At 47.6% G+C, this 22,268-nt stretch overlaps 1 protein-coding gene across 1 annotated transcript in view; it reads right to left on the bottom strand.

The window, feature by feature from the left end:
* Klhl22 (kelch like family member 22) overlaps positions 1 to 18,792 on the bottom strand; it is a 37,142-nt gene extending 18,350 nt beyond the window's left edge. Inside the window, exons 1-3 of the mRNA XM_051150643.1 lie at positions 18,708 to 18,792; positions 13,014 to 13,265; positions 3,068 to 3,233 (exon numbers count right to left, since the gene is read on the bottom strand). Of these exons, the coding sequence (XP_051006600.1) occupies positions 3,068 to 3,233; positions 13,014 to 13,234 (387 nt within the window). The 5' untranslated portion in view covers positions 13,235 to 13,265; positions 18,708 to 18,792. The remainder of the gene's footprint in view (positions 1 to 3,067; positions 3,234 to 13,013; positions 13,266 to 18,707) is intronic.
* Positions 18,793 to 22,268: the final 3,476 nt, after the last annotated feature.

Raw genomic sequence — 22,268 nt, 5'->3', positions numbered from 1 at the left:
GTCTACAAAGGGAGTCTAAGATAGCCAAGGCTACACAGTGAAGCCCTATCTCAAAAAAACAAAAAAAAGAGACAGAGTTTCTCTGTGTAGTTCTGGCTTTCCTGGACTTGCTTTGTAGACCAGGCTGGTCTCGAACCCACAGAGATCTGCCTGCCTCAGCCTCCTCGAGTACTGGGATTACCAGTGTGCCACCATGTGCCTGACTCCATTTCCTACCCCCCCCCACCCCCCATTTAAAAGACAACTCATGCTGGGGCTGGAGAGATAGTTCAGAGATTAAGAGCACTGACTACTCTTCCAGAGGTCCTGAGTTCAATTCCCAACAACCACATGGTGGCTCCCAACCATCTATAATCTAATGCCTTCTTCTAGCATGCAGGCATATATACAGGCAGAATGCTGTATATGTAATAAATAAATATCTTTTAAAAAAAAAAAAAGACACCTCATGCCTATTTGCCAGATACTATGCTAAGCAGAGGCTGAGTGGGTACCTACAATCATATCCCAGGTTAGATTCCCCTGGGTTCTCTGTGGTTCCTGAACCATCCTCCCTTGCCATTGTTTCATTCCCTAGCCCATTCTTCTAGTCCTCCTCCTCCTCTTTTCCCTAAGATACTGCTTCTGCCATGGGCCTCAGCTCTGAAGACAAAGTATGAGAGCCAACGGCCCTGAGCAGGAGTGAGCAGTGGCGCCCTGGATTAGCCCACCCCCCCTTGCACAGTGTGCCCTCTGCTGGGTGGAATCCCAAACAGACACAACTGAGGCCCATCTAGTACAAGATCCCCCAACCAGACAGACTCAGCCTAGGGGCTGGTTTTGCTAGGGTTCAGAGCCATGACCTGGTATGGGACACTGTGAAAAGTCACCAGGTCTAGTTCAGGACATGACAAATGGGGACAAACTACCAGCTGTAATAGCCAAACTTGATTTGCATTTTCTACCAAGTTCTGTCAAGTAATAACTTGTTTGTTTTACAACCATGCTGCATGTGTTCAAACTGTAGCATAAGTGGGCTGGCTTGCTCTCCCTCACCTTCCCTCCTTCCTGATCTGCCTGTCATTGCAGTGGAGGTAGCTTGGCTTGGTATTAGTTTACCCAATGGGACCCTTGCCTCACCTTCCCACTCATGGACCTTCTGTGGGGCTGAGTACTGTGTCTTCCCCTGAAGAAGCCATTGGGGCCCTCTCTCTAGCCTCTAGCTGAGCCCAGGTGAGTAGATAAGGTTTCTTCAATAGCTGTTCTCTGCTCCTTCAGCTCTGAAGTAGCTGAGCCTATGCACTAGGCAGGTTCCTGGGGCACCTGCCCTGCCTGGATGCTCCCATGGACTTCCTGTGGCTCTTTAGTTGGAGGGAGCCACCAGTAATCTTCTTCCTCCTTTCTTTCCCACTCCTTCCAGCTGCATTACCTAAAAGTTAGTTTTGGACTTTTTATTTAAGGAAACAAAATAGAAAAAACCTACAATATATATTTTATATGTTAAGAGAAATGTTTAAAGATTTCATGTGGCTGGGTGTGGTGGCGTACTTGGGAGGCAGAGGCAGAACAGATCTCTGTGAGTTCGAGGCCAGCCTGATCTACAAAGAGAGTCCAGGGCAGCCAAGGCTACACAAAGAAAGCCTGCCTCAAGGGAAAAAAAAAAATTTATGTGTATGAGTTTTGCCTGAAGAGAATCTACGTCAAGTTCCAGAATCCACATGGTGTTTCACACAACCATCCCTAACTCCAGCGCTAGAGATTCTGATGCCCTTTCCTGACATCTTCAGGGACAAGGCACATATACTACATAGTCAAAACACTCATATACATAAAATAAATCTAAAACAATTTTTAAAAAAAGATCAGCTACTGTTCTTACAGAGGTTTGTTCCCACTACCCACATGGGCACCACCAACATTTGTAACTCCAGTTTCAGAATCATCATCTTCTGGCCTCTGCCAGAACCAGGCAAATGTGTGGTTCACACGCATGCACACATTCAAGCAAAGCAGAAAACATACAACAATAAAGAAAGAGGGGTGGGGGAGGACTATGCACTGTGCTACTCAGGTAGCTCTGGCCTGTACGTGGGTAACACAGTAAGATTGGGGGTGAGGGGAAGATGGGGGGAGGGCAAGCCCAGCCTGTGGCAGGAGAAGCCTGTGTGTGCTATAGGGCAGGGGATATCAGACTCGCTAGACATCACAGAACATGGGCCACCATAAACAACACAAGCCTTGCGGTTGGCCACCTTGTGGTGTTTTCCTAGCAGGGAACCAGGCCACAGAAAGTAAGCGGCCAAGAAGGAGAGGGCCAGGTGGGAGTGCTGGCTCATGCCTGCAGTGCTAACACTGGAGGCTGTGGCAAGGCTGCCACGAGATCAGCCATCCTAAGCTACATGTATTCTAGGCCAGGCTGTGCTAAATAGTGAGGTTGTCTCTAAAACTGGGGAAAAAAGACGGGGCTAGAGAGATGGCTCAGCAGTTGAAAAGCACTGGAGTTACAGAAGACCCAGGTATGATTCCCAATAACTGCATAGCTGATCACAACCACCTGTAACCCCAGTTTCAAGAGACCCAATAACGTCTGGCCTCCAAAGGCACTGTACACGTGTGACACGCAGACAGTCATACACATAAAGTAAAATAAAATAAATAAATAAATTTTTTAAAGATGAGAAGGGGCTGTGAGATGTCTCGGCAGTTGGGAGTATGTATTGCTCCCGCACCCACATGGCTGCTCACAGTCATCCACAGCTCCAGTTCACTGGATCTGATGCCCTGTCCTGACATCCACAGGCACCAGGCGTACACACGGCACACATACATGCATGCAGGCAAAATGCTCATGCACATAAAATAAATCTTTTCTAAGTAGAAAGAGTCAAGAGCAGAAGAGAAGGGTAGGCCAGGGCATTTGGAGCTACTGTGCTTCAGTTCCCAAGGCTTGGCAGCAAGGTGCCCTGTGTCCCTTATTACTTGGTATTCTGGCCGTCTTGACCTACCTCATGGCAGCCAGCAGTCATCACGGGAATGTGGGAAGCCCCCCTCAGGCATGAATCTTCTTGTTCAACAAGGCAACTCTCACCTGAAGTTGGCAGGCAGCAACCAGCGTCTCCTGCACATTGCTGAGGCTGAGCTCTAGCTCAGAGGTGTATATGAAGTGCAGGATTTGGCACATGGCATTGTAGGACACACCATGGATCAGGACCTCCTCTTGCTCCATCTCCTTCAGTCCCCCAGCAAACATTCCTCTGCAAGGCAAGGAGACAAGGCATTGAGAGCTAGTCAGGGCTTGAGTGTGAGCCACAAAAAGCATTCAGAAGAGACCAGGAGTTGGTGGTGGGGCTGACTGGATAACAGTCTGCCTGTGGGAACACTGATTTCTCTGTGCTCTGAGTAAATAGTCTGCAAAGGGGAGTCAGCCTATGGAAGGAGCCTGACCGAGCTGGACATCCATCCTGGCTTCACTGTGACTCCTCATTTCCCTTCTGTCGTAGTCAAGGATCCAGTTTTGCATAACTGGAAGCCAGCCCCTAAGGAGAAGGGCACTCTTCAAGCTGCTGATGGCAGTGCTAGGCTTCTCCCTTACTACCACTTTGACGTAAACTACTAAGATTCTGTCATATATGTCTTTAATTTTTTGAAATTATACTTATTTTTATGTACACGAATGTTAACATCTTTGCATTCAGTGGCCAAGTCTCCTCAGGGACCAGAAGAGGTAGTCAGGAGCAGGATGGGGTAGCTCACGCCTATAATCCTAGCACTCTGGAAGTAGAGGCAGGCAGATATCTGAGTTCGAGGCCAGCCTTATCTATAGAGCAAGTTCAGGACAGGGCTACCCAGAGACTGGAAAAACAAACAGGAAAAAAAAAAAAAAAAAAAAAAGAGGTAGTCAGATAACATGGGACTGAGTTACAGATGGTTGTAAGCTGCCATTTGGTTGCTGAGAATTGAACCCATGTCCTCTAGAAGAGCAGCCAGTACTCCTAACTGCTGAGCCATTTCCCTTGCTTCCTGACATACAAATTTAATGATGACAATGGAGGGAGGACAACAGGCAGGTATGGCTTAGTAGCATAGTGCATACCCAGAATGCACAAAGCCCTAAGTGCCATTTCCAGCACAGAGGCAGGAAGGACAGAGGTTGGGAGGTAGAGAAGGGGGAACAGGTGGTTGATAGTTGTTGGGTTGGGAAAATACTAAGAGAAAGCTCAAGGGCATCTGTCTCACTTGAAAGTAACTCAGTGGAGTACACGAGAGGAGTAGACAGGGCTCGCTCAGAAAGTGAGAAGAGCTAAGAGCAGTGTATATCTAAAGTGCAAGAGGGCTTCAAAGAGGAGTCAGCACACAGCGTCAGGGCTTGAAAGAAGAGCTTTCTGCTCAACACAGCCAAGAGAAAGCAAGCAACAAGTAAGGTGAGCAAGGCACACTGGCAGCCCAGCTCCATCTCTAGGACAGAGTAGTGTGTGTGCTGAAATCTCAGCATCCTGAGGGGTCCTTACATAAAGTGGCTTACGGGGAGAGTCTAGAGAATGGCCTGGGGAAGAGGCAGAAAGTCAGTTAGGTGGGAGGCTTTTGGCCCTGTAAGGACAATGCAGTTGGAGAACTGCAGCTGAAATGTCAAGAGACAGCTAAGAGACCGCTAACAGACTGACTCCAGGAGCATTTGAGGATTAAGGCACTTCACTGGGCAAAGCAGCTGGGCAGATAAACAAAACAACTGGGTCTTTCTGTCACATGAAGATACCCAAGCAGAAGTCAGCTGTGGTGGCACACACCTGTAACCCCAGCACTCGGAAGGCAGAGGCAGGCGGATCACTGTGTGTTCAAGGCCAGCCTGGTCTACCGACCAAGTCCGGGGACAGCCAAGGCTACACAGAGAAACCCTGTCTAGAAAAAAACAAAACAAACAAACAAACAAAAGATACCCAAGCAGAGACAATGACTAGATATTCTAAGGCAAATGACAAGGACCAAACACCTTTTAATTACTGTAGGGTAAGAGGTGTGAGCCCACTTCCAGGTTGAGAACTTACCAAAACCTACCAATCCCTCCTCCCGCAAGCAACCCTGTCTCCTGCTGTTCCCTGCTGCTTCTCACCCTAGCAGAGGCAGCCACTATTTTGTCTCTCCCCCATAAATCTCTCACATGAGGCTTGCTGTGCAGTGTGACTTTGTGGTATTCCCCGGCTCAGGACTGCCAGGACACTTTTCCTTCAGAGCTGTGGCACTCATGCTGGGGAAGCCTTGGAAGTCTTCCTCCCCAGAGCTGTACCACTTGCTCTCACCACCATCCTTACATTATTCTGCATTGTAGGTAGACCCCAAGCTCCCACACGTTTCCTACTGCTGAGCTACACCGCTAGCTTTAAGAAGAAAGACTAAGTATCACAATCAGCAACTCTGAGAACTTTTACTTTTCACCTATATTTTGACTAGGTAACAAATAGTTATAGATGTAAGATCTGATAATATCCTCTTGCTACAATGTATGTCCAACTAGAAATGGTCAAATTAGAAGTTAGGATGGCAATAATGTGTTTTCTGTACCTGCGTGGCGGTAAGTAGTGCACAAACTAAAGCCCGGCACTCAGGAGGCAGAGACAGGCAGGTCTCTGTGAGCTCCAGCACACCCTGGTCTACAGAGCTCCAGGATGGCCACACAGAGAAACCCTGTCTCGAAAGAAACAAAGGCACACAGTCTGAAACATTTACTCACATTGCTTTGTGGGCCCTTATGTTATTATGCTCATGTAACAATGTTGCTAGATTGTTTTCATTAAAAAAGGGAGGGGGGGAGATGGCTCAGAGGGTAAGAGCACTGGCTGCTCTTCCAACAGTCCTGACTTCAATTCCCAGCAACCACATAGTGGCTCACAACCATCTATAATGAGATCTGCTGCCCTCTTCTGGCATGTAGGCATATATACAGGCAGAATACTATATAAATAATAAACAAATCTTAAAAAATATAAAAAAATAAAAAAGATCTGAGCAAGGTGTGGCAATGCATGCCTTTGATCCCAGTACTTTGGAAGCAGCCTGGTCTTCATTCCAATTCTAAGCTGGCCAAGGATACACAGTGACACACTGAGACCCAGTCCCCCAAAACAACTGATTAAAAATCTTTTAAAAATTATGATGAAAACTCCTCAGCACTTGTCTCTTAGCCTAAGGTTGGCTGGTAGCCCCCCACCCCCAACCACCCTGGGTCACCCCAAGGAGAGAAGGACTCTGTATTTTACTTTGTTTCTATTTCAGACACATCTGGGAAATAAATTCTTACCTATCACTGTGGTTCCCACCTTCCTAATGCTACATGTGACCATTTGAGACAGTTCCCCATGCTGTGGTGACCCACACACACACACACCATAAACGTATTTCCTCTGCTACCTCGAAACTAATTTGCTACTGGTCTAGCCGACTAGCAATATCCCCTCCAGAGAGAAGAGGAAGCTCTTAGTCGCTAAGGCACCTCCCCAGCTTTAGAAGCAGTAAACAAGTGCTGCCCAAGGAGATTCTGATAGGCTGGACTTCGGAGAGGAGAATGCTGGGCCAATGGAGCAGCTTGAAAGCTGTGCAGAGCTGTGTAGCTCTTGGGAGTGATTGCCCTGCTGGGGAGGGGCTTTTCACGGCTACAGCTGCTTTGCACTATCCTCACTCTTTGTAAAGTCAACTCCAACTCAAGGACATTCAGGTTTATCTGATACAACAGCTCTAGCTCCACCCCCATGTCATACTGTATCTGACATGTTTTATTTCTACAAATGTAGATGCTGGGCCAGAAAGTTAACATACATTCACAACTGAACAGTCCCACCCACCGGAAGTCCTTACATCACTCCCCACTGGAGTGAGGAGCCCAGCCCCCACACCAACTACAAATGTGCTAAGAACCAGGAAATACTGGCTCTAACTCTGCTACCATGAGAATAAATATTACTATAAACGGAACAGAAAATTTTATCACACACACATTGTTAAAAGCCATCCCAGTCACGCGTTCAATCCCATCACTCGGGAGGCAGACACAGGTGAATCACTGTGAATTCGAGACCAGACTGGCCTACAAAATGAATCCAGGGCTACACAGAGAAACCCTATCTCAAAACAAAACGAAACAAAACAGCCATCCCAATAGTCTTTCTGAACATCCTAGAATGTTGCTAGTTTTCTGCTATAATCTCTTATCTATTGGAAGGGACTGGTTCTTTCAGGGGTGAGTTAAACTTTCTTCCATCCTTTTATGAAGACTTCTTTTTTGTTGTTGTTTTTGTTTTTTCTTTTTCTTTTTTTTTTGTTTGTTTGTTTGTTTGTTTGTTTGTTTTTTGAGACAGGGTTTCTCTGTGTAGCCTTGGCCATCCTGGACTCACTTTGTAGACCAGGCTGGCCTCGAACTCACAGCGATCCGCCTGCCTCTGCCTCCCAAGTGCTGGGATTAAAGGCGTGCGCCACCACGCCCGGCTCTGTTTTTGTTTTTTCAAGACAGTGTTCCTCCGTGTAGCCTTGGCTGTCTTGGCCTTGCTTTGTAGACAAGGTTGGGCTCAAACTGATGAAGATCCACCTGCCTCAGCCTCTCTGAGTACTGATATTACAAGCAGGACCCACCCCACCCAGCTTTTTTTTTTTTTTTTGTTTTTGTTTTTGCTTTTTGGTGACAGGGTTTTTTTGTGCAGCTTTGGCTGTCCTACACTCACTTTATAGACCAGGCTGGCCTTAAACTCACAGAAATCCACCTGCCTCTGCCTCCCAAGTACTGAGATTAAAGCCGTGAACCACCACTACATGCCTATTTTTTGTTTTGTTTTTCAAGACAGGGTTTCTCTGTGTAACAGCCCTGGCTGTCCGGACTCCCTTTGTCGACCAGGCTGGCCTCGATCTGCCTGCCTCTGCCTCCCGAGGGCTGGGATTAAAGGTATGTGCCACCATGCCCATCTCTGCCTATTGTTTTAAAAACAACTTCAACTAGTCCAGGTCAGCCCCAAATTTAAGACCCTCCTGTGTCAACCTTGTGGATGCTGGGACTGCAGGTACGCAGAACCAAGTCTAGTTGTCTATTTTAAATGCAATCAAATATATCAGTTTCAATTCGTGTCACTGTTTTTTGTGTCAAACTTAGAATGACTTTTTCCTTCTGAGATTATACTAGAAAATACTTCTCTGTATTCTCCTCTTGTTTGCTATTTAATGTTAAACATTTAAAATTCAGGCTTGGGGCTAGAGAGATAGCTCAGAAGTTAAGAACACTGGCAGCTCTTCCAAAGGTCCAGAGTTCAATTCCCAGCAACCATATGGTGGCTCACAACCATCTATACTGAGATCTGGTGCCTCTTCTGGCATGCAAGTGTACATGTAATGCAGGCAAAACACCGTATACCAAAATAAAAATTCTTAAAAAACAAACAAAAAATCACCTCAGGTTTGAGGGCTAGAGAGATGGTGTAAGGGGTAACGTGCTTAATATACAAGCATAAAAACCTGAGTCAGATATCCAACAGACACTAAAAGCTAGGCAATGTAACACACCCCTGTCATCCCAGTGATTCAAAACAGAGCCAGAAGGACCCCACAGGCTCACTGGTCAGGTAGTCTGACCAATCAGTGAGTCAGTGAATTTTAAGTTCAGTTAAGAGACTGTTTTAAAAACCAAAATAAGATGGAAACAATGGAAGAAGATGTAGGAGGTTGACTTTGGGCCTCTATATGGGTGGTGGATTCACACACACACACACACACACACACACACACACACACACAGTTCATGGGTGGTGGATACACACACACACACACACACACACACACACACACACACACACAGCCGACTGGTGGTATAGCCTCTAACAGAGCACCTATCTAGCATATGCCAAGACTGCTGGGTTTGACCCTTAACCCTACAAAACAAAAACTTGCCTTTAATGTTTGCATAAGGCATGCATACGTACTATGGGCCCAACTTTGTTCCTCTAGTGGCAATGTTGGTATCTGTCAACCCTCCCTTGACTTACAACGTCATTGTCAGGCAGAGTTCCTGCTGTATTTATGACGTTTCTGAATCTCCTGGCTTTTTCTGTATTTCCTTCTATTCACCAACAGAAATAGTTTCTAATCCTGCACATTCGTATTATAGCCAATATAGGATAGGGCCAATTCCTTTCATTAATTACTCTTGTTGTCAACAATTTCCTAACCAGTGATTGCTTTTCCTTTTCATGTTTACAACCAGGTTGTGTAATTTACCCCCAATAAATCTCTTGGGAACACAGTAAGCGTTCACATTAATACAGAGAGAACTCGCTCTTTGCAACACAATGGCTTTTCTCTGTCCAGCTATGCCTGGGTGCTCTTTAGAGGCCTGGCAAGCTTCCAATGTCCTATAGATTGTTAAACCTATTTCCAGACAGTCCACATTTAGCCAGCCTCTTGCCATCTCTCTTTGCATTTTAAAGTCTGGGCTTTCCAGGGCTGCTGTTGCACAGCTTCCCTTGTTGATTTTCTGCGCAGCTCTCCAGGGTGCTTCTAGTAAGGGCACTGCCTGTGAGCAGTGGGCATGGCTCACACACACCTTTAATCCTAGCTCTACAAACAGGAGCTGGAGAAATGCTGCCAGTCTTAGGCTAGCCTAGTCTACCTGAGGAGTTCTAATAAACTAATATCACCCTGTCCAAAAACAAACAAAAGTAAAATTTTAAAAACCAGGCCAGGGGCTAGACTCAGTGGTACACATCTTTAATCCCAGCACTCAGGAGGCAGAGGCAGGCAGATCTCTGAGTTCGAGGCCAGCCCAGTCTACAAAGCAAGTTTGGGACAGCCAAGGCTACACAGAGAAACCCTGTCTCCAAAAACCAAAACCAAAATAAACAAACAAACAAAAAACGGGCTCGGGCCATGAATGGTGGCACACACCTTTAATCCTAGAGACAGAGGCAAGAAGCCCAGGTTAGCCTGGGCTAAATAGTGAAACCCAGGTCTAAAAATAACACAGCGACAAAATGCATCGGGTGTGGTGCTTCACATCTGTCACCCCTACACACACTGGGAACAGCCTGAGCTACACAGTGAGGATGAAGCCAGCTTGAGCTGAAAGCCTAAGATATCCCCACCCTCATCCACATACACACTTAAAACCACACATGGTGACATATGCCTGAAATTCCCAAAACTGAAGTAATGGAGGCACAATTAAGGAGCTCAAGGCCAGGCTGGCTACATGAGATCCTGTCCCTCAGAGGATAAAAGAAAGTCTCAGGTAGCCCAGGATAGCCTAGAACCCAATATATAATTGAGGATGACTTAATCCTCCTGTCTCCACTACTTCCGACCCCCCACACCAGCATGCCTAGTTTACATGATACTGAGATCAAACACAGGGCTCCATGCATGCTAGGCAAACCCTCGACCGAGGTATATCCCAGCTCAGCCACATTTTCTTAGACTGAAAAGGGTGTTATGGATGTGTGAGAACATCCTCAGGCATATTGGAGTATTCTAGAGAGTTAAAAAAATCAAGCCAGGCATAGTAGTGTATGCCTTTGAACCCAGCACTCATGAGGCAGATCTGTGTGGCCTGAAGGCCAGCCTGGTCTATATACCAAGTTCCAGACCAGTCAGAGCTACATAGTGAGACCCTGTCTCAAAAAACAAAAACAAAACACAAAAGTCTTGATAGCTGGCAGTTCCTCTGAGATAAGTCTTTTAAAAGTTCATAAGTGCTTGTCTTTCAGCAGCTCCCTATACATAATTAATATATCTCACAAATAAAGCCCAGTAGGAGCTGGGCATAGTGGCGCACGCCTTTAATCCCAGCACAGGGAGGAGAAGCAAGCAGATCTCTGAGAGGCCAGTCCAGGCAGATAGGGCTACACAGAGAGACCCTGTCTCAAAAAACAAAAAACAAACAAACAAAAAAAATCAATAGGAAAAAAGTTCCCAAAGAAAAAGAACATACAAATCTTTTTTGTTTGTTTTCTTTTGCGTCTCCCTCTGCTCTGTAACCCAGGCTGGCCTCAAACTAATAATCTTACTGTCTTGAAAACAAAAGTCAAACAGAAAAAGGGGGGGGGGGATGATTTTCAAGTTGCTCATGTTTTCTGCCCTTTAGGATGGCCACCGTTAGAAAGGAAGGCATGCACGGTGCACATGTGTTTAATACCACACCCACATGGCAGCTCACAGCCTTCTCTCCAGGGGATCCAGTGCCCCCTCTGGCCTCATCAGCCACCCACCATGCCTGTGGTTCACAGACCTACATGCAGTCAAATTATTCATGCGTATAAAATAAAATTTTAACTTTTTTTTTAAAGGAGAAGAATTGGAACTGCACTGGAGTAAATCCCACAAACGAGCTGCAGGTCCACCCTCCTTCTGAGCCTCGTCCCACACTATGCAAAGGAGGTAGTACAGAGCTATGGAGACAACAGGGAAAGGAAAATACTTGAAGTCACGTGTGTTGCCAGCAAACATCTCAGCACTTAGGAAGCTGAGGCTCTAAATTCAAGGCCAGTCTGATTACAAAGTAAGTTCCAGACCAGAAGAAAGGTTACATACGGTGAGACCATGTTTCATAAAAATAACAAAAAGCTGGGAAACAGCATGAAGACCTCAGCTAGGAGATCATGTAAAAAGCCAGTCAGGACTCGGGAGGCAGGGGCAGGCGGATCGCTGTCAGTTTGAGGCCAGCCTGGTCTACAAAGCGAGTCCAGGACAGCCAAGGCTACACAGAGAGACCCTGTCTCGAAAAAACCAAAACCAAAACCAAAAAAAAAAAAAAAAACAGAACAAAAAACAAAAGAACCCATACAGGGGAAAGAAGATATAGCTATTAAATATCTGTGTAACAACTCACAGCGATCTGCCTGCCTCTGCCTCCTGAGTGTTCGGATTACAAGCATGTGCCACCACACCTGGCTCTGGGTAAGGACTATTATGGTGGCTAATTTTAGCTTTTGCTTGTTTTACTTATTTATTTATCTTTTGAGGCAGGGTCTCACTATGTAACTCTGGTTGTTCTGGAATTCACTCAGTTGACCAGGCTGGCCTTCAACTCACAGAGATCCATCTGCCTCTGTTTCCTTAGTGCTGAGATTGAAGACGGCATGTGCCACCATGCCCAGCCTATGATAGCTAATTTTAGGTGTCAATATGACTGGATTAAGGATACCTAGAGCCACACCTTTTTCCTGCAGAGACTGGCATGGATGTCAGTGGACTAAATGGAGAAGGTCAGTCTCATCTCCTGACTCTGGTCATGAGAACTCAGGAGCTCTGGCTTTGGGGCTCACACCAGACTCCCTGGGGTTCTCAAGCCTTGATCCTCACACTGACAATTACACAGTCAGCCTTCCTGGTCCAACCATTCAGATTTGCCCTGAGCCACACTGTTCAAATCCCAGGATCCTCAGCTATTAGACCGCCTGTCATGGGATTTCTCAGTCTCTACAATCATGAGTCAGTTTTCCTACTGTTCTCACATTAGCTACAGTGTGTTTGTTCTGTCTCTCTAGAGATTGCAGACTAATGACACAAATTAAGGACTATGATGAGAGTGACAAAGTCCAGCTCCAGTGTGTAAGACAGACAAATCAATCCCCAATTCTTCCCAGTGTGACAAGTACTGGCATGGGGCCATGCAAGAAGCCTGGAAAATACTGGAAGGATTGTAGAGCCTACTAACACACCTGATGATGGGACTGTTGTAATCCCAGCACTTGGGGAGTCAGAGGCAGGTGGATCTCTGTGAGTTCAAGGCCAGCCTGGTCTGCAAAGTGAGCCCAGGACAACCAGGGCTGTCAACAGAGAGAAAAACTGATAGACAGAATATTAAAACCTCTTCTGTGCTAAGCTAGTTGATGGAGTCTCCACAGCCAACTGATCTACAAACTGAGTTCCAGGACAGCCAAGGCTACGAGGAAACTCTGTCTCAAAAACAAAAAACAAAATCCAAAAAAACAAAAAAGGAAAGAAGGAGGACGGAAGGGAGGGAAGAAGGGAGGGAGGGAGGGAGGGAGGACTAACTACAGGCAGTTTACCTGAAGTAGTCACACGATGCAGCCAGCAGAATCCGATGAGCCTCAATGTGTTTTCCCTCCACCACCAGGACAACATCAAAGAGGATGCCACTGTCTCGCAAAGCAAGCAGGCCGCGAAGCAGTGCCTGGGAGTGCTGTGTGCTTCGGTAGGTGTTGCAGTGCGAGTGGGAGGGCTGTGTGGGCAGCTTGCACAGCTGGGCAATCTCCTGCTCCTCTGCCATCCTGATGCAGCCTCCGCACCCCTGCAGTCAGCTACAAGACAGAGGGAGCAAGGGTGAGCAGGTGAGGTGGGCGGCGCAGTGCAACACAGGCTGATAGTACTGCACCTTGTGGCACCTGCTGCGTGGCTTCCCTGTGATCCCTATTCCCTGTTTCCTCCCATCCTGGTCCCACTCGACCTCTGTCTCGTAACCCACCCTCTTCATCCACAAGGTCTTCATCCTACTGTGCCACCTTTAGCATTGCAGTAAAACTGAAGTATTCTGAAGCTGGCATAATGACTCACAAATGTTATCCCAGCTGCTTGGAAGGCTGAGACTGGATGAGCCCAGAAAACTTAGAGAGACCCTGTCTTAAAATAGACTTGAAAAGAGGATGGGGTGTGGTGCAGTAAAGCACATGCCTAGCACTGTGAGGGCTAACATTGGATCGCAGCACTGAACAAAGACAAGGGTTCTGGAAGAAGATTCAAGGCCGGATAAGAGAGACGGAAAATCAAGAGAACATGGGGATGCCAGGTGTGGTGACGCAAGCCTTTAATCCCAGCATTCTGTGGGATCTCTGAGTTCAAGGCCAGCTTCGTCTACAGAGCAAGTTCCAGGACAGCCAAGGCTACACAGTGGGGGAGGGGGATGCAGGGGGGGAGAAGGGAAGAACATGGGGGGACAAAACAGCCTTTCACCCCCCCATCAGGTTTATTTTCCATTGGCGGAGAGTTAAGGACTTCAATGTAACTAACAAAACACCAAAAATGGCCTACAACAATATTCCCCTTCCTGAGAGAGATCTCAAACAAGGGTATTATTAAAACGAGCAACCATGGTAACTCAGCACTCTTGAGTTTGAGGTCAGCCTGGTCTACATAGCAAGCAAGCTCCAGACCAGCCAAGGCTACACAGTGAGACCTTATTTCAAAACAAAACAACCACAACAACAAAACAACCAAAGTGCTAAAACAGCAAATAGACTTTGCTTAAAGCCAAACCTATGTTACCTTTGTTTAAGTTTAATTATTAGCGCTTATCTCTAAAGTTAAACAATGCATCTCATTAACACTTTACAATTTCACATACCAAAAAAAAAAAAAAAAAAATTCCTTAAGAAAAATAAGTAGGTGCTGGAGAGATGGCTCAGTGCTTAAGAACACGAGCTGCTGCTCTTCTCGAGGACGGGATTCAATTCCCAGCACACACATGGTTCCTCACACTGTCTGTACACACATGGTTCCTCACACTGTCTGTAACTCTAGCTCCAGGGGATCCAATGCCCCCCTTCTGGCCTTGGTGTACAGGCATGAATGTGGTGCACAGGCATGCACACAGACAAAACACCCACACTCATAAAATAAAAATAAATCTTTTGCCAGGCATGGTGGTACACATCTTTAGTAGGCAGAGGCAGACGGCTCCCTGTGAATTCAAGGCCACCCTGATCTACAAAGTAGTGCAGAACAGCCAATGCTACACAGAGAAACATTGTCTCAAACAAACAGCAACAATTAAATCTTTGTGTGGGAGGGAAAGGGGGGGACAACTGAAGAGGTTAAGAGCCTTCCATAGGTGCAGAGTTCAATTCCCAACACTCATGTCAAGGAGTTCACACATGTCTGTAACTCCAGCTCTAGAGGGATCTGCTGTCTCTAGTTTTTGTGAGCACCTACACTTACACGCACACAGACATAAACAGGCACACATATACAACTAATACACATCTTTTTTTTTAAAAATCAAGGCCATCCTTATCCACAAAAGGAATCTAAGGCTGTATGAGACCCAATGTCTAAAATAAATGACATGCTCAAAAGCTGCAAAATGATTTTAAAAGCCATTAAAATAAACCTACTACACTGGGTGTGGTGGCGCTCGCCTTTAATCCCAGCACTCGGGAGGCAGAGGCAGGTGGGCCGCTGTGAGTTCGAGGCCAGCCTGGTCTACAAAGTGAGTCCAGGGCAGCCAAGGCTACACAGAGAGACCCTATCTTGAAAAACAAAAACAAAAAACAAAACAAAACAGACTTACTACAAATATGCCATTGACAATACACACACACACTGCTGTGCAGGTTAGGAGGTAAGACATGGTCTGTGGCACAGGTCAAGCATTTAGAAGGCCAAGAACCTTCTCCACTTCATGCCATCTTATTTAGTTCCCAGAGTCAGTGCACTGGCTCAGTGGGTAAAGACGTTTGTCCTAGCTGTGCGCAGTGGCACACACCTGTAATCTTTGCACTTGGGGGAGGCAGAGGCAGGACAACCGAGGCTGCAGAGAGACACAAAGAAACCGTGGGAGGGGGGGGGGCTGGAGAGATGGCTCAGTGGTTAAGAGCACTGCCTGCTCTTCCAAAGGTCTTGAGTTCAACTCCCAGCAACCACATGGTAGCTCACAACCATCTGTAATGTGATCTGGCCTACAGGTGTACATGCAGGAAGAACACTCAATACATAACAGTAATAAATAAATATTTAAAAATAAACCCGTGTGTGTGTGTTGGAATAAACATATATTCTATAAGCCTGGCAACTTGAGTCCAATGCCCGGAACCCACATAAAGATGGAAGGAGAGACCGGACTCAACAAAATTGTCTTCTGCCCTCCACACATACACACACTTGCGTACAGTGACAATAGATAAGGTTAAAGATTTATTTTTACTTATGTGCAATGTGCGTGTGTAGCCCTGAGGCCAGGAAAGTGTGTGAGATCTTCTGGAATGCAATTGTGAGCGATTGGCTGAGGTCCTGGGAACAGAACACAGGTAGGCAGTAAGCACTGTTAAACCTCTGAGCCATTTCAACAGGCCCCCAAATACAGGTGTTTAAAGTGAAAAACAGATGTTAACAGAAAAGTAGGCAAAAAGCCTTCCTCTTTCAGACCTATGTGGTCTCAGGCCTCTACTGTCTTCCATCTGTCTGTGGGGATGTAGGACCTCTATTGGCTTACCCACACTCTCCTTTCATCCTGAATGGGTTGCTTTTTCACAAGGCCCTAGAGATGATGAGAGCTGTGTGTCCCACCATCTCTGGTTAGGAACTCTCCAGCCTGGAAACTCGGCTTATAGTAACTAACTCCTCCTCTCCTAAAAGCCATTCATCTCCCCAGGACATGCATTCCCAATGGCATCTCCAGCCAGAATCCCCCGCAACTGGTCTGTTTTTGTCAGTTCTATACTATATTTTAAAATCTGAAACCTCCTAGTCTCAATGATCTCTTTTCCCTTTTAAGGATGTTTTGTAAGGTTCGTTGGTATTGAGTCTTCTGTATCTTGCAATAATTAACTACTCCTTGTTTTTCCAACGGTCACAGCTTGAGAGTCAGGGCACAGGAATGCTGTTCCGGTGGAGCTCCTTAGCTCTCACCTCATTCCAGTTTCCTCTAAGATGGACAGGGGACCAACACTGCTCCTGAGTGTACTGTGTTTTCTTTCCATGTGCTGCCCACCTGCTTCCATGTGCTGCCCCCCTGCTTCCCACACGGGGCTCCCTGTCCTTCCTTCTCCTGTCCTACCACCAGTTCTCAGACCCAAGGGCACACCAGCCACCTTCTGAACAGGTTTGTTTCTCATAATCCCATTCTGGACACGGTCAAGCTGACCACATCTACTTGGCACCTTCATACAATCTCAACAAACATGCTCTGCTGGTGAATCTGTGTTCTCTGCTCTTGACAGTTTGTCTCACAAGCATCTCAGGGTCAGTTCCTATGGCCAAGTCTGCTCCCTAGACTCAGGGTACTTAGCTGCTATGTACAAATCTCAGCTTCCTGGAGGGCTTCCTCATCTGTGAATGACTGCCAAGGACGAACTGACCTCCCCACTCCCCATGGACATGAGGGGGTCCCCACAGTTGTCAGCTGAGCAGCCTGTCTGCCCTCTTGGAAAGGGATGGATAGCATCTACTTTCTGAACAGCCACCCCAAGAACAAGTACAGTAAAAAAGGACGACTGGGGGCTGGAGAGATGGCTCAGTGGTTAAGAGCACTGCCTACTCTTCCAAAGGACCGGGGTTCAATTCCCAGCACCCACATGGCAGCTCACAACTGTCTCTAACTCCAAGATCTGACACTTTCACACCAATGCACATAGATTAAAACTAAATAAAATAAAACGAGGACGACTGCCCCTTTGAGCAACAGAGCACATTTACTAAGCTCAAGAAAAGGAACCCAGCACAACCAGCGGTGCAACAACATCCAAGACCTCTGGTATCGCCAGACACTGCGGTACATGTCGGTAAGTCCAGCACTCAAGAGTGTTGATAAAAGAGCATCACACGTTTGAAGCGCAGACTTCATCATAAATAATTAGGAAGGGGTAGGGTTAGAGAGAAGACTCAGAGTAGTTAAGAGCACATACTATTCTCAAAGAAAATCGGAATTTGGTTCCCAGCATCCACATCGGGTGGCACAGTTTCAAGTGTCCTGACGCCCTCTGCTGGCCTCCAGGGCACCTCCACCCCATCACTCGGGCACATATACAGACACATGTTTGTTTTTTAAAGAGAAAACACTAAGGATACCGTGGTGACTGCAGATCTATACAATATTCCTCTCCACTTTCCATTGATTTCTGCTTACATAACTACATGCCCCTCCCACGGTGCACTGTATAAACACGTTTTATTTAAGGACTCCTAGTCAAGACATCTGGGTTTCCTGCCATTGTTTGCTACTGTCAACAGTTGTGCACCGAAAATTATTTCAGAGGAATCTTCGGAGAATCCTTTACTGAAATGGCACCCTCAGCCTTCTGTAGTGCTCCCATTCAGCGCATCCATATCTACAGCAGTACAAGATAAGATGTGCAACAAAAGAAAAACCAGCAGCTTGGAAAGAGCAGATGCGGGGAGTGGGTCCTTTTTTAAGTGTGTGCGAGTGCTGATGTGCTCTGTGGTTTGTTCCCCAAGGCACTAACTAGGAGCATCTGGAAGCTGGGGCCCGACCCTAGGAAGCAGCCGCGGGCAGAAGGTGGCCCCGTTGCGCTCGGCCAGGTCGTTTCGTTCGGCCTGTACAAGATCTAAAGCAATCAAAATAAACTAGTACAAGCCGGAGATTGTGCACTGGCCCCAAGAGCTCTCCAGCTTCTTTCAGCAACCGCAGCTGCGGCTTTAGAGTCTGAGGTCACGCCGGACGCGGCAGCCAGGCCCGCCCTGGCGCCTGTTGCAATCCCTGCTCGCGTAGCCTCGAGGGTCGGGGAAGGCCAGAGGCCACCCTGGGACCCGCGGCTGGCGACGGCGCCGGGCCGAACGGACTGCTTCCTCGGTGTGCAGGCCTCCGCCGGCCCCGCGCCCCAGCGCCAGGCAGGCCCGCGCCCCACGGACGCCCGGGGGTCGCCCCGCCGAACCCCCGCCACGTCAGGCGGCCACCGGCTCCAGCCCCAGGCGCCCGCCGCCGCCCCCGCTCCCTCTCCGGTCCCCGCGTGCAGCGCGAGCTCGGCGACGAAGGCCTGCCGGGCCCACTCGGTACACGCCTCGCAGCTGACCTGGTGCTACCGCAGGCTGAGGCCACTCTCGCAGCAGGCGGGAGGCTGGAGGCCGAAGGTGAGGGCGGAGCCTCGCCGTCACGTGGGGTGCCGCGCAGGCGCAAGTGGGCTGCATGGGGGGGCGCCGGCGGGGCGGGGCCGGAGGGCCGGGCTGGGGTCGCTGATGAGGAAGCTCCACCCCTGAGATGCCTTCGGGACATGCAAACCTATGTCCACCGTTCCCTTTCTCCTTGCCTCATTCCTACCCTCATTCATTCTCTCATTCATAACTGCTCGCTGGTCTCTTCACATCCATTCACGCATTGCCTCCTTGCATGCATTCATATGTAGTATTTCCTTCATTCCCTTTTTTTTTTTTTTTTTTTTCTTTTGGTTTTTCGAGACAGGGTTTCTTTGTGTAGCCTTGGCTGTCCTGGACTCTCTTTGTAGACCAGGCTGGCCTCGAACTCACAGCGATCCACCTGCCTCCGCCTCCCGAGTGCTGGGATTGCACCACGACACCCGGCTCACTCATTCACTTTCCCATCCTCCCCCCCCAATTCATTTGCTCATTTCTTTCTGCATTATTTCATTCCATTCTTCATCTCTTACTCATTGCTTCACTCATTTCATTACCTCACTTGTTCCCTCCTCCCTCTCTCCGTGGCTTCCACCCTCCCGTTAATTCCGTCTTTCTTTCTCTTATTCCTGTATTTATTGTCTGAGTTCCTCCCCTGTCTCTCCTTCCCCGCCACCACAGGGTTTCTCTGTGTAGCCTCACTGTCCTGGGCTCACTTTGTAGACCAGGCTGGCCTCGAACTCACATCCATCCACCTACCTCTGCCTCCCAAGTGCTGGAATTAAAGGCAGGGTGCCACCACACCAGGCCTCCCCTGACTCTTATTTCCTCACTTTCTTATTTGCTGGCCCAGGTGCTCTCTCCCTTATTTCTTCCCTCATTGTACTTAAGTAAACTAGCCATCAAAAGGTCCTTCACCGCTGTGCACGCTGTGGAGAGTGTAAAGGAGAGAAGGCTTTAGGAACAAATGCTAATTTTTCTCTTCTCTGAGACTAGAGTTAATTTAGGTCCTAATCCCAAAACTTACCAGTGCCTAGCTGCCCTAAGGAGTCTCTTGGTACTCACTTTTCTGTGCCTCACCTCCAGGAGGATGGCACTCCAAGGGGCACATGCCCATGGCAGCATCGAAGAATAGAGCTATAGGGTCGGCCGTCTTACAGATGGGAGCAAGCTGTAGTTTCAATGTGGAGAATGAAAGGAACCATAGAGGAAAGATGTTGCTGAGGATGGCTCCTCATAAAAGGGGGGGGGGGTAGGTAAGAAAGAAGAAGAAAATAAGTAAAAGAAAGGCAGTTTTAGGCTGCAGCACCCCGTGAGATGGACTTCCACCCATGAGGACTCCCTGGAGCAAGTGACTTCAGCTGTGTTACTGAGGACTTTTAGACAGGGAGAAAAGAATTCTAGCAAGGAATATCATCAACAAATATATGGGCATGAGCTCCAACCAAGAATTACAAAAAAAGGTACTCTCTCCTCATTTCTATCTCAAAATACACCCAAATCAGATCACCCACTAGAAAGTTCTCAAGGTAAGGAATTGCAGAATAGGAAGAGATCTCTTTCCTCCCCAAAAACCTAACTCCCCTTTTGGTCTCTGGATTGGAAGGAAAGATTCTCTCTCCTTCCCCTTGTACAATATTTTCCCCCAAGATCGAACCATCCCATCCTCCAGGGAAGCTCCTTAAGCAGCAAGATAAAGCCAACTCAGAACTGACCAGCCTCACTAGGCCCCTCCCCAACAGAGTAAACAACAAAAGCCCAGAGTCCCTCTCAGACTGGTGAGCTGAGCTGCACAGAAGACTCACAGAGGAGAAAAGCCGCACAGTCAGCAAAGCCTGGTCAGAGCAGACCAGGTGCCTGGACAAAGCAAAAACCAGCTGAGCAAGCCAAGTGTGGTGGCGCACGCCTGTAATCCCAGCACATGGGAGGCAGAGGCTGGCAGGTTGCTCTGAGTTTGAGGCCAGCCTGGTCTACAAAGTGAGTCCAGGACAGCCAAGGCTACACAGAGAAACCCTGTCTCAGAAAACAAAAACAAAACCAAAAACAGCTGAGCTGCCCAGAAGAGATTTAGAGCAACTGAGGCACCTAAGAAGGGCATTCTCCAACAAGCTCACCTGCCCGAGGGCTGAACAGTGTGCCCCAGGCCCCCAGCTTTGTTTGTTGCTGTTGCCCTTGCTGGTTGATGATGCAACTGTCTTTGAGTCATTTCTGTGCCTGTAAATAACCCCTCACCCATTTTCCTGTAAGTAACCCCAAGAAAACTCATTGGTCTACGAATCTGGACTTTGGTGGTATCTGTATTTTTTTTTTTTTTTTTACGATTTTGTACATGTTTTGCCTGCATGTACACCAGAAGAGGACACCAGATCTCATTATAGATGGTTGTGAGCCACCATGTGGTTGCTGGGAATTGAACTCAGGACCTCTGGAAGAGCAGAGAATGCTCTTAGCCTCTGAGCCATCCCTCCAGCCCTGGTATCTGTATTTTGATCTGTTTTGGGTTCCCTATCCGGGGTAAGTGGACACGGGAGGTTGCATCTCCCCAGGAAATGTGTTGTCACACCCTTCAAGACCCCCATTTTGGAGCCTGGTGATGGTGCCGCATGCCTGGAATCCCAGCACCAGGGAGGCAGATACAGGTGGATCTCTGTGAATTCGAGGCCAGCCTGGTCTACAAAGAGAGTTCAAGATGGCCAGAGCTACAGAGAAACCCTATCTCAAAAAACCAAAAAAAAAAAAATTTTTTTTAAAGGCCCATAATAGTCTACTGTTCCTAAGGAGCTCCTTTTTAGACCCAAAGGCCTGCTGTGCCCTGCAGGGCCCTTCATCTAATAAAGCTATTCGGAAGCACTCTGTGTGCCCATTCTGTCTCGTGACTCATCCAATGACAGACTAAAGTAAGGGTTCCACTAAAGCCCATGTTTATGAACCATGGCGTTTATTAGGCTTACTTAATAGGAGCATGGGTGACCACAAACAGCTGTATCACATCAGGATGACCTCATGGAAGCTGCATCATGAACTCTCAGTTTCAGTTACTCTTCTGTTTCTTAAACACTCTAGAATCTCCCAAGATCACATGCCCCTAGGGGGAGGGCCAGAAGGAGTAACTAGAAGCCAGCTGAGGGGCCTATGCTCCTCCCCTTTCGCTAATGCGTAAGTACCATTTCCATTGCAGGCCTAGACTTACTGTGGTGTTCTGCTCTGTTAGTTGCCATGGCCAGCAGGCAATCTCTACTCCAAAACAGCTCTGGGAATGTCATGCTATGTCTGGAGGAAAAAGCAATAACTACAGCAGTTATCTTGTCTGTCTTGTTGGAGAGCAACACCAGCCAGAGCTTCCACCGTTTACAGGCAGATCCACCTACTGCCACAAGCACCAAAGTGAAATGATACAAGACCAAGAGTTCCCTACCCATTTCCAAACTGTCACACTGGGAATGATGGAGACAAGCAGAAGATGTCATTGTAGAGGTGTTACAGGGGAATTTTTTTATTTTCAC

This window comes from Acomys russatus, chromosome 8 (assembly GCF_903995435.1).
Source record: "Acomys russatus chromosome 8, mAcoRus1.1, whole genome shotgun sequence".
NCBI lineage: Eukaryota > Metazoa > Chordata > Mammalia > Rodentia > Muridae > Acomys > Acomys russatus.
Note: the sequence above shows the minus strand (reverse complement) of the source record. Positions and strands in the feature narration are given on the sequence as shown.